This window comes from Diplotaxodon limnothrissa, linkage group LG9 (genome assembly GCF_057381915.1).
Source record: "Diplotaxodon limnothrissa isolate DT_005_m linkage group LG9, D_limnothrissa_male_GT1.1, whole genome shotgun sequence".
Classification (NCBI taxonomy): domain Eukaryota; kingdom Metazoa; phylum Chordata; class Actinopteri; order Cichliformes; family Cichlidae; genus Diplotaxodon; species Diplotaxodon limnothrissa.
This window is the reverse complement of record NC_140604.1, coordinates 21,501,215-21,514,094: the sequence shown is the minus strand read 5'-3', so window position 1 is coordinate 21,514,094 and position 12,880 is coordinate 21,501,215. Positions and strand designations below refer to the sequence as shown.

Genomic DNA, 12,880 nt, shown 5'->3' with positions numbered 1-12,880 from the left:
AAGTAGAGTTTGGTTGGTTTTTTGGTTTAAAATTGAATGTCTCAAAATAAAATGGTGTGGAGAAGAACTGGTTTAAGTGTCTTTACTGTTGAACCGTCAACTGCATCTTAATGTACATCTGAAAGAACTTAAACTAAACTCTCCTCAGGGATAGCCTTAAATATTAAAGCTGAATAAGACTCCTCAGCATCTCATGGTGCACAACATCTCCAGTTTGTAATAAAGTCATGCTTTAAATTGTAAAGCACCAAATGCAGAGTTTATTGGTTCTAATGAGTATGGTCTGGATTTTCAAGTTCGTTTACAACAGCCGGCATCTGAAATGTAAACTTTTAATGTTTTGAGTGGCACATGGAGTCACTTTAGCGTCCTGTACTGGTAGTTTGTGCCTTGCTTTGGCAAAAGAATGCTAGTGTGAAACTTCAATGTGCTAAATGGGGGTGTAAAGTTTTCAGTTTCTCTCCCTACAACTTGAGCCTCTACTCTAGATTTAAGGCTACTTGAAATGTTTTTGGTTTGGTGTGCATTTTGAACAGAAAACCTCGTAAGTAGTTTAAGCCTGAATCGAATATACACCACTGTATTGCAATTGTGCTTTATACTGCATGCTGAAATACACTTTGAGAACTCAAATCAGTTCAATGCTAAGCTAGTAAAACGCCAGCTTCTAAGCAACAGCATATTTATGTACATTTAACATTAGCAGTGAAAGTTTAATATAGAAACGATAGATGGCGTTTACACAAGTTGCCAATTTTTATCTGAGTAACCCCAAAACTAAAATTCCAGAGAAATCCCAAATTTCTCCAGCTTAACATCAACAGCAACTTTAAAAATAAATGCTTGGCTTAAAGCCGTAAAGACCTCAAAACTACATGGCGACCAAATAAAAGACCAGGCTTAAGGTTTAAATACAGCACTTTTAATGATACAATGGGTTGATGGGTTTGTTCCTTAACATGGGAAGAACTGCAGGTTGGTGTGGACCAGGTGAAAATACATCGGCTCTCTAAAGTCCACCTCGTCTAAAAAGACATCTCTGGTTCACAGGTAAACCTGGAAATGTACTAAATCCAAGGGGCAACTGCTGGAGCTGAAACTAAGCCAGCAGGGAAACTGCAGTTCCTCTGGTGGCCACTTGAGGCTGGCTCCAGAAGGGAGTAGACTCCCATGTTAAAATAACTTGACAGCATTAAGAAGCATGTTTACAGCCTGGTAGAAAAACAAAAACATTTTTGGTCTCGGGGGTAGTTTCTTTCCCCCCCTTCATAACTTTTTTTTAAAAACTCATCCATCTAGGTATATAAGTAAGGGGTGTGACCACATAGATTGAAAGGCATCCCAATTGTCTGCTAGGCCTCGTCCACTTTGTGCCGTTGGTGCCTTTCAGAGCATTTTTAATAGATCTCAATATCAGTTTGCTGTGTGGTAGAGACCATCCAAGAAGCTTCTCCTTCCATTTTGCCGAGTTAAATTCTAGTATTATTATCGTTAGTGTGTTACTCAGCACACCCATACTGTTTATGAACGCAGTGTGCCATATAAGGTAACTTCTGGCTTTGAGAAGCCAACATGGCACTGACTAAAACAGCGCCGAAGCTTGAAAAATACAGTCCAAAACCGGCGGCCATCTCCGTCCGTCTTTTATACTGCCTACGACTGAATCCAGTAACAGAATGATATCACATGACTCAAACTAAAAAGAAAAAAATTCAAGCTCATGAGGTTTTACAAGACACTGAACTGTGAACACAGGTTGTTGTGAGACTTCTAGCCTGTCAGAAAAATCAAGTTATTGCTAAGATGTCCTCTGGAGTTTCCCGTACTTGTCATTAATAGTGGCTTTTAACAACAGGATACATTTTGCGCAGTCCTGCTTTATATTAATAGTGGCTCTTCAAACCCTGAGGTGAGCGTCGTCGAACGCAGCACTCCACTCATTTCCAGTCATTGTTACACCATGCACAGAAAAAAGGTCAAAGGACTGTGGAGATGGCGTTGAGTTCACACACAGAGCATACATACAGTGAACAGTGTAACAAGGAGTAAATTAGTGACCTACAGTGAACCACAGGCGTTGATATTCCACCACACAGTAGCAGCAGGTAAACTGTAAAACAACCATAATACGAGTACACACAAAGCAAGCAAGAACAAAGAGTACATTAAATGACTTTTTTTTTTCTCTTTCTTCCATCTCAGGAAGAGTCAGTGGGAGACTTCCTGCCTCTTCAGTCAATTGTGGTGGTGAACAGGGATGCAAGACAAACAATGACATGACCTATTTCACATTCCATTTCATATTTGTCCTTTTCCCAGAAATATGAGCAGATAGTTATTTGAGGGCCGGTAAAATCAATACAGATAAAATTCAAACTCTACCACCCTGATGCTTAATCTGACAGGCAGAGAGCAATGGTACATGTTTTGTACAATAAAACATGTATGTACACTCACACACAAATATATATATTTACATACATATATACACAGTAACAGCATAAACATAGACTTTAAGGTAAGTGCTAGGGTTTTGAGAGTGGCTTCGTCACAGCCGTGCTATAGGGTTAAGATAATACTGGTAGAGGAAGAATACACACATTCTTTGTACAGCATGGATGAGGCATCCATGGCTAGATGAGCCTTCGTGGGGTTTCTTCTTGGTGTGTTGTTGTTTTTTTTCTTCTTTAGGACACTTGTCTTGTGACAAGAGGTGTTATGAGAGCTATTTACAGGACCTCCCAATTTAGGGACAGAGGTGTAGTGCAAGTCTTTCTGGCTGTCAGTCACTCAGGATGTGCACAAAAGACATGGGGAATACTCCTTTTCTTTCCGGATCTCCTTCAATGTGCCCGATCTGGAGGCAAAGCAAAGGAATATTGTGTGATTTTGTTTTTTTCTATTAGTTTAAACTGCGAGATGTTCAAAAGGTACAAGATACGCTTAGGCCACACTCACCCACCACTCCTGGTCCTCTTCCCCTGTTACTATAATCACCTCTCCTTCAACAAATGTCAGTTCGTCATCATTGTCAGCCTGGCAGTCGTAGATCGTCTTCACCCGCCGGGCTTTGTTCTTCCCCTGGACAGAAACAAACAGCAAAACCAGTTCAGTCCGACCACTCTGGCTTTGTGCGATTCATAACAGCACCATTACGCATTTAGAGTTTGCCATCTAGGCTTCGACATCATCACTCCCCACAAATATGTTACACCGAAAAAATGGGGAGTGATGATGAAATAAAAAGTCTGTCTGCGAAGTTCGTATCTGGGATGCTATATTTAAATTTACTTTAACTTTAATGGTGTCGGGGACAGCGCTGACCCAAGGTGACCGCTCTCCACATATTGGGATGGCGTCTCTGGAATATGACGAGTAGTAGTGAGGCGTGTTAATTAACTAGCCTGCAGGGTTTACTCCATTTATTAATAATAACGGAGATGTATTTAAATTTAGTATAACACAATGTGTCCAGACACATTTAACACAATAAAACAGATATTTTTTAAGAGTAACCATGTTTTTGTTGTAAGACTGAAATGTCCCCCGAGCATCTGGTGAGATCTGAACAAACCTTTGAAGACAGGAACAGTTTACAAAGACATGTCGCATAGGTGTCAAGTGGTGCTTCTTTTATATCCGATAGTCATGTACTGGCATAGAGCAATCCAGCTGATTTAGTGGAAAACACACCACAGCTGTACATTTTATCTCATGTTCATGCAAACTCTAATAGTTATCTTTGCATATGTAAATGCAGGCGTTGTAAATTAAGTCCATGCCATATCTGGCACATTGTATCAAACGCCTACACGCCTAACCTCAAATATGCTGTTTATCAACAAGTTTCGCACCAAACAAGAGGAAGTGACAGAGCAAATGTATATTCTGGGGTTTTACCAACAGATAAAAAGATCTGTAGGAGTGTTTTCACTGAGTTTATTAAATAAAAGCAGCTTCACTCAGAGGCAGAGTCAATGAGAGTCTCCACTGGGAACGAATTCAACCCATTTATACTCTAAAACTACAAATTATCTCAGACACAGAGGACAAAACATCCAGGATCTTAAGGTAGGTTTGTAACTTTTGTACTTTTCAATCTGAAAAAAAGACACAAGGTCCAGTCTGGATTATACGGTGACAAAAACAATGGCAAGTTTACCTGATATACTGTGAAGTGGCAGGCATTTAGGAATGCAGGAGTTTGTAGTGTGTTGATGTTAACAAATTTTGCATTGCGTTAACATTATTTGCATTAAGAAAGTCTATGCTGGAGGGACTTTTGCAATGATTAACATCTATATACGTGATAGCTGAAATATTATATATGAGTAAATATACAAAGACGTAAAAATGTGTATGTTTACACTGTTATTTCTTTTTTAAAAAGGAACCCTTAGAAATAATATGCGAGTCCATACCGTTGTGATCTTCCTTGGGAGGGGCACAGGTGTCTCTTGGGTGCCTGCAGGGGTCCCGTTGGTGTCTTCAGCAGACTGTTGAAATGGGGTCCCTATATTTGCCTGCTGATTAGGTGACGGCGAGTCTTGAGGCTGTGGGTGCGGTTGAGGTTGTGGTTGAGGATGAGTTTGAGGCGGAGGTGGAGGCTGTATTTGGGGCCTTGGCGTTGGCTCTCCGTGGAGCGGCCTGGGAGCAGACTCGACTGACCCAGGTTTTGGGGGGATGTCTGCAAGATGAGGCTTGGGAGGGAGGTCTTTGAGCTGGGGTTTAGGTGGTAGGTCACCCAGCTGAGGTTTGGGAGGGAGGTCGGAGAGCTGCGGCTTCGGAGGAAGGTCTCCAGGTTTAGGGGGGAGTTCCGACACCTGCGGTTTTGGGGGAAGGTCTCCCGGCTGAGGCCTCTCCACCAGAGGAACCTTCTGCAGGGTTTCAGCTGGCGGCGGAGACTTCTGGAAGACCTCTGGAGGAAGGCTAGGCTTATCCACAGACGGATGGTGTATGGTGTCAATCTTACGCAATGCCACTGGAGAGGTAACCGCATAGTGGCTCATTAATACCTTTTTAATTCAACTCCTTGCACTAAAAACACAAAATATCCAAACGTCTGTACCTTTCTGAGGTAGTTTGGGAAGAACCCTTGGACCAAGTGTAGACTTTGTGTTGCTTGAAGTAGAGCTAGAAAAAAAAAGTGAAATAACTATATTTGAAAAAAACAAAAACAAAACTATTTCACAAAGAAGAGGCTTCAACATCCACACAGTTTCTGTCTGATACCTTTGCTGTTGAGGAATGCCTTCAAACTTGTTGGAAACAGGAGACATCTTAGTCACCGGAGGAGGGGTGGAGTCGCTTCCTAAAAATTAACATCGATGATGGCAATACGAGATTATTTAACACCATATTGGAGCGCTGGCCAAGAGATTAATTTAATATAAATATGGAAATAAATCAACATGCTGTGATGGTTAAAAACAACAAAAAAAACAATGAGGAAGGCGTCATCTGGCTGAGCTTTCCATGAGCCCCTCGTTATTTGGAAACAGGGGTTGTTGTGCAACTAAATACCATCTTTTTATTAGTGGTTGGGTTTAGAGTGTGCGTGTGTGAGAGACATGGGAACGTAGCCCCAATAACAGTAAAAATTTCCCTAAAGATATGACCACATGTAAAATGTGATTGTTTTTTAAATCAAATCCACAGTTGTATAAGCATATTTGTCTCAATATGCACTTTAAAGCTATTCTGAATGGTGATTTGAGGATGTTCACAAAGTTGTGAATTAGATGGTTTATAATGCAACCATATGGAAGTTCTCTGTATATATTTAAACATACAGACTGTAGATAAAGGAACAGATTTTTGGTACCATTTGTAGTCAATTTGTAGTCCAAATGCTGTTGGCCAATCAGGATCTAGCGATCTTTGGTTGAACATATTTGCTGGAATACAATTTCAGAATCATCGATTAAACTCCACCAAAATCTGTCTTTTGTTAGCTTTTTAAAATTTAGCTGCTACTGTAAACAACAGCTCGGCCCGGGTAACATCTGGCTAAACCAGAAAACTGAAAAACTTCCCGCCAGAGGCTAACGACACGATTATACTTTGATGTGGACTCGAACAGCTGGAGACATAGAGTCTAAATAGTCTAAGTGGTTGAAGCATCGTTGCTACACTGTAATGCTAAGTTTTTGTGGATTAATGCTTTCAGCGACAAAACATTTGGTTCTCCCATCTCCCCCAGTCTGTTGGGGCAGATGGCCTCTCTGAGGCTGTTTCTGCTGGAGGTTTCTTCCTGTTAAAAGGGAGTTTTTCCTCCCCACTATCGCCAAGTGTTTGCTTAAAGGGGGTCATCGGATTATGGAGTTGTTGGGGTCTTTGCTATAATATTTATACTATAAAGAGCCTTGACGTCACTGCTGTTGTGATTTAGAGCTATAAAATAAAACTTACTTGAATTATTTTATTTCTGTTATTTTCATGTTTTACTGGTTTTTACTTTCCTTTAAAAAACAAAAACAACAAACAAACAAGTGTTTTATATTCTATTGGTGTCTTTTAAATTGAAAGCACTATGTTGTTTTTTTAAAAGTGCTTACTAAATAAAGTTGGATTGGACTGGACATCCAGTAGATATTAACTACAAATTACTCGACAAATGCAGCTCTACAGAAATGTATAGGATGTGTAGAGGGACTGTTTATGGCTCTTCAGACTGCATAAGAGACAAAAATGGAAGAAACAGTTTGTGGAACTTAATAAACAAAAGTCAAAATACTAAAAAAAATCAGCTAAAATAAAAAAAATCTAAACTATGTCCACTTATTAGCTTTAAAAACACATTTTAAGGTGGTAATTATTCAATGGAGTCTACCTCCGGTGGGATACATGACCTATGAATCTCTGGGTAAGAGCGTATGAACTCAAAACGCTCTGGAAAAACCTAGAAGTGGACGCAGAGTTAACATTCGGTTTTTCCTCTCCTAAGTGAAATTAACTTAAAAAATGAACAAAACTTCTCTGGAGAATCGTGATCTTCTATCTTCAGACTGGAACCACACGCCTGAGTGAAACCAGCCCTACTGTTACAGAACGTGTGCTTGCATCTCACCCCCGGTTACGCCCCCTTTACTGTGTGGACTGTGAGAGAGTGGGCTGGGTGGGTCGGACAGGGTGCGTTTGTGTCCAGGAGGGGGGGGCGGCGGTCTCTTCTTGGACAGGGTGGAGCTGCCTCCTGGTGTGAGTGAAGAGGGAGGGCCGGATGGGGGAGGAGCTGGAGGAGCGATACATAAGACACATGAGGTGATGAAGCCCACCAAAAAGATAAACAAATAAAAAAAATGACAGGTAAAGGAGATAAAGGAGAGGATAATGAGGAGGAGACAAGTTAATGCAAGTAAAACAATATTGTTTGAACATATAAATACACACAGGAGTGTCTGGACGGGGACTTTTATTTTTTAAATACGCCTGCCTTTATCTACTGGGACTCCAAAGCAGTCACTGGTCACCAGTACAGAGAAGAGTAGGGTGAAAGCAGCTAATAGAGAGCTCAGCCAGAGAGGAATCAGCTGTGGTTAGGAGTTTACAGCCCATGGATGGTGGGAAAATAGAATTTAAAAAAATCACATAGGCAATAAATAATTAAAAGCTTGCCTATGTGGTGCCGTTATTCACTTAAATAAATGCCACCACCCCGTAAAAGTGAGCTGTAAAAGGAAGAAACAACTGAGGGACAACTGTATGTGGGGCACACAGCCGAGTAAGGAGGGAGAACATAAAACCAGGATATTCACTGATGTATGGTCGAGTGCCAGCCAGTGTGGCGTAGTGCGAATGAGAGCCAAGGAATGCCAAGTGTGGAGCTGAAAGAATAGAGAAACAAAAAAGAGAAAGAAAACAGAGCGAGATGAGGAGTGTGGGAGAGAATCTACAGTATGTCAGTCTTATAAAAGAGCTGCTCCCACACGCTGTAAAATAACAAGATGAAATCTTATCAGTGGCAAGCAAAGCAAAAAAAAGAAGAAGAAAAAAAAAAAGGAGAAACGGTGTGAAGCCGCCCCCCGGGGAGCCAGCTCTTCAGCACCCACTGAGAGAGAGGGAGAAAGAGAGAGCGCCGCCAATGAAGGGTTAGCGTGATATTCTCAATGCATCTATGATGTTTTCCCTCTTAATCTTATTTTTGCATAAAATGACTTGTTTCCAGTGCCGTTTTGGTTATTTACGGGTAGCTGAACCTGTGAGAAATATTAATGCTCATTCTTCAGGGACATTTAGGAGTAGGGCTGGGCGATATGACCCAAAATTCATATCTCGATATTTTTTAGCTGGATGGCGATATAAGATATATATCTCGATATTTTTTTTAAGCCATAAAGTAAGAACAAAAAGAGTTCTTAGTCAAAGCTGTGTCCCAGATGTCACACAGGCACTTTTATTAACATACAGCACAGATGTACATGAAAAATTACTCAAAATTAAATTATGAGCATTCATTAAATAATAATGCTCCATAAATAAAAGAAAACAAGGTTGTTTTTGTGCTAAACAAAGAGCTCACAATTGTGCAGTCAAAATGTAAACTAAAAGACGCTGAGCGTAATAACAAAGACAGACAGATTTCACAGCTGCTCTGTTCCCAAGTTTTACTGTGTGACTGATAGCCTGGAGTTTGAAATCCGCTTCATAACCACGTCTCTTACAGGTGCCATTTATGGTCCTTATACACACACAATACGGTAATATTACGTTGATGCACAGTACGTATCACTCCGCGAAGCTCCTCGGTAGCCGTAATGCGCCGACAATCTATCAAGCGGTGCAGCTCCGTAGCTTACCAAAGTCGTACTCAAACATTTTTGACAGATTGCTGAACGCCGTGTACCACATAAAATCGGTTCGCGGCCACCAAGCACAACCAGAATTCATACATAAGGCGCGCTATCAACTTTTGAGAGAATGAAAGGATTTTAGGGTTAGCGCTGTTAGCTCGTTAGCACGTTGACGCCGTCCAGCCCCACGCATGGGGCGATGCGCAGTAACTCTTTAACGGAGATTTGCCGTGTCCGTCTTGTCGCTGCCTGCACGTGAAGCGATGGGGTAGGAGGGGGAGTTGTCTTCAGTGAAGGCGAGGCGGAGTAACGTTGCGTAGAGACAAAAGTGGACGAAAGAGAGGCAAACTTGCGGCTCCACAACTATAATTATAACGTAACATAGACTATATCGATATAAAGGATATTGTCACATCTTATATCTCGTATAAAAATATATCGATATGTTTTAAAAACTCGATATATCGCCCAGCTCTATTTAGGAGGACAGGAACTAAAAAGATCAAAGCACAGTTCACATGAGAAGACGTCTCTGACACAGCCGCAGGCGTTGTCCCTTAAGCATCATAAACACTGGACCGACTGACCAATCATATTGTGACGATCAAGGATAAAAACACTACAACGTGGCTGAAGCGATAAAGGCTAATTATAGATAAGGTTATGGTGGGCTTTCACCCGTGACACTGGGATTTGTGACCAACAGGAAACCAAAAGTAAATGTGGAATTATTAATCTTCTGCTTGTTAGACATAATGGGCAAAGTTCAGCCGGGTTTAAGCAAAGATTATGGTTTCAAAAACAACATTTCCCCGTGCGCAGGAATTTTTTCTCAGGCGTAAAGCTCTGACATTACAAAAGCACGACCGGTCAGTTCTGATTATGATGTTTTGGGGACAACACTGACAGAAATATCAGATCGCAGAGGGGAAGAGGAAGAGAGGAAGATACTTGGTACCTACGAGCATTTGTCATCGCTTTTCCAAAGATAAAAATGTGAGAAAAAAAATGCTAAAATTAATATGAATGGAAAAATTGTGTTTGTATAGCTTAGTACGCTCATCTGTACTCTTAAGCAAAGGGAGCAAACATACCTAATATAAAGCTGCATTAGCTATTAGCTACTATCCCCAGCTACTAAACCAATAACAAGCACTGCTTGAACTTCTGTGATATGCTCATAGTTATGTATAACAGCCAAAGACTGTGGCTGCTGTACGGGAGAGAGGCGTTACATCACATCCTCTAACTGAGCTGTGTGGGTGAATGACTTTTGAGGACTTCAAAAAGTCATATTGTGAAAATGAGAGAGAACTCTAGTTTCCATCTCTGCTGTCAGAGATCAGACGTCCAAACATTTTAGGGAATTCATCCATCACTCTGTGTTAACGTGAGCTTTTTTTTTTGAGCCACCGTAGAGATATCTAAAAAAAAAAAAAATAAAATAAAATTAAGGTCTTAGTTCAAGTAGTTTTCCAGATGACGGGGTTTTTAAATTGCCCTTTAAAACTGATGCTAGAAGATAAAACTCCCTTTTCCTTTAATTCATTTCATTTTTAAGGAAACTAATGAGTTCAGGGGCCTGAAAATTTGCATAATTCCTGTTAAGATGTGTTGGCTGGAGAAGCAAACACATCTTTGCTGGAGAAGCAAACACAGAAGTAGATTAATACTGTAATCTACTTCTGTGTGAAATTTAGTATCCATAGTATTAAAAAAAATTCATATTTTGATTCAACGTCTCACATTTTTATGTAATAATTTCTCTCCTTTTTACACACTGGGTGCTTGTTGTGCTACTGTGGAAAGCAGGCTTAGCCAAGGGTCACCAGAAAGAGGTTAATTTGAACTGGAAACAAGTGAAATTTCACACCCCTTTGCTTTAGGAAAAATAAGATTTGAATGCTATGCGATGGATTAAATGACTGTTAAGATGGATGCTGGCAGAGTTAAGCTTATGCAGTGTTTTCAGAGAAAGCTAGTACAGGTCCACAGGGGGAGGAGTGTTATTTTTAATTCCAATATTGCAGAGACAGCACGCCCACAGTACACTCTGTGGATACTTTGCCCAGGCTAACGATTAAGTAAGTGTGTATCCTCCTTTGCCACCTTGCCCTCTGCTACAGCCGTGTTTTCCTGAACGTTTACAGTGTAAGCAATCTTAATGACACCCGCTTCCCGCCCTCTGATCTGTGTGCTGACAAATTGCATACCACTGCAGGGTGTGGAAACTGACTGACAGCACAAAGAAGGAACTTTCCATTAAAGTCATTTACAAAGCATTCCCACAAACCTTATCCTGACTGCAAATAATCAAACATTAACAGACATAATAAAGTCATTTCCACAGGCCATCTTTCCTCCACAGTTATCAGCCACAGCAGAGCATGCATACAACCTTTAGACCATTTGCATCACAGGCTGACATTTGCAAAAGGAGATATTAGCAGAATGTGACCTCCTGAATTTATTCGAGCTAGAGCCTGATAAAACTGAATGCGGTCGGAAAACCGATGCAGGCTCAAAGCCGCTCGGAGCAGCTAGGTCTGACCTTTGCCCTGGTTCCTGGGTGGCAGCGGCGGCCCGTCGGCCACCGGGGAGGAGCTGAGGTCGGTGGAGGCGCTGTACATCTGGTTAGTAAAGGCGCTGTAGGAGAGACGCTGCTGCTTGTCCCTCTGGCTGATGAAGCCCGGCAGGGAGAGCTTGTCGTGGGGTGAGAGGCTGGAGGAGTGGCAGAAGCTCTGAGGCCTCGGGGAGCGGTCCTTCTTGATGGGACTGGGCTGCAGAAGGACACATGACAGATGAGACCAAGCTGACATCAGTCACTGTAACCTGAGCATAGACGCGATAAAAGATCGATGCAGCTTTCACCCAATGCAGAAATGCCCCAAACCTGCATTCTTTACAGTGGCCAGCAGGTGGAGACTCCTCTGTTTACAAGCAGACGTCTAGATTTTTGGTAAAAAGCCCCTCAGCTCGTTTCCAAACATTTCCATGATGATTTTATGAGCTCACCTGCTAGTTTCAGGTCATAATTATTAAAATATGTTTTTTGTCAACTGTAAATAATTCTAAGAGTCATAAAGGAGGATTATACAGAATATACTCACTGGCTAACCACTTACCAATCACAAAATTCCTCTGTAATACTACAGAACTGATGCTGCGACAAAAAAATTACACATTTGTGCTTTAAGATGACTAAAATATACATGCCATCAGTAATGCTGAACCTCTAGTATTATTTTTGGTGATGTTCAAGGGAGCTTTTACACTTTATTTTGAAATGCTTTTAAGACAGAGATGACAAATAACTGTTGCTTTGAGAAGGTTTTTAGTCACTATGAACTACTTCAGTCACTTTTCTATGCAGGCTTGCAAACTGAAGTGTTAAAATAATGCCTCAAGTCTACAACATTTGGTATCCTTTGCAGAGCCTGACAGATGATGTTGCTCAGCCAGAACTATGAGCTGATATCAGCTTACCACCGACACAAACGTAGCTTTTATGTAGAGCATAGGGCTGTGCGATATGACCAAAATCTCATATCCCGATATAAGAATTCTATCGTCCCATAACGATATAGATCACAAAAATGTAACATTTTCTGTAAATTATGTGAATCTCGGGCAGCTCGACTTGCGGGAAGTGTTTCCAGCTGCGCGTCATGTAGCTGGAGTCGAGTGTTTTAACCGATGCATGAAACTATACATTTTCAGACATAAGTTGTAACAGCCACCGTTTTCTTTTTGGGTATTTATTACACAGCGTGCTGCGGGGAAAAGCCTGTTCTAACGTTTGAGTCTAAGGTTTATTTTTTAGCACCTGGCGGCTCTTTTTTACTTCTCATCCGTAAATAATCTGCTTTTTCACGTGATTCAGTTTATTTTTAAAAGTCTCAACAGGATCTTGAGCTTTATTGTGAAAGGTTTATGTGGAACATAAACAAGCGGACACGCGATGCTGTTACCGTCGTTGTTGCTAACGACAACGCATAAAAACAGGCGCTTGTCCGTCCGTAGTGTGGTTATATTAAATATAAGAGAAAGAGAGAACTTTAAGAAATGAATATAGCCACTACAGTGACCAT

General features: G+C 41.1%; 1 protein-coding gene across 1 annotated transcript in view; it reads right to left on the bottom strand.

Annotated features, from left to right (window-relative positions):
- Positions 1-920: 920 nt before the first annotated feature.
- asap1b (ArfGAP with SH3 domain, ankyrin repeat and PH domain 1b) overlaps positions 921-12,880 on the bottom strand; it is an 86,250-nt gene continuing 74,290 nt past the window's right edge. The window contains exons 22-29 of the mRNA XM_085362855.1: positions 11,341-11,569; positions 7,755-7,823; positions 7,070-7,231; positions 5,233-5,311; positions 5,069-5,133; positions 4,422-4,981; positions 2,959-3,081; positions 921-2,857 (exon numbers count right to left, since the gene is read on the bottom strand). Coding sequence (XP_085218981.1) covers positions 2,783-2,857; positions 2,959-3,081; positions 4,422-4,981; positions 5,069-5,133; positions 5,233-5,311; positions 7,070-7,231; positions 7,755-7,823; positions 11,341-11,569 — 1,362 coding nt within the window. The 3' untranslated portion in view covers positions 921-2,782. The remainder of the gene's footprint in view (positions 2,858-2,958; positions 3,082-4,421; positions 4,982-5,068; positions 5,134-5,232; positions 5,312-7,069; positions 7,232-7,754; positions 7,824-11,340; positions 11,570-12,880) is intronic.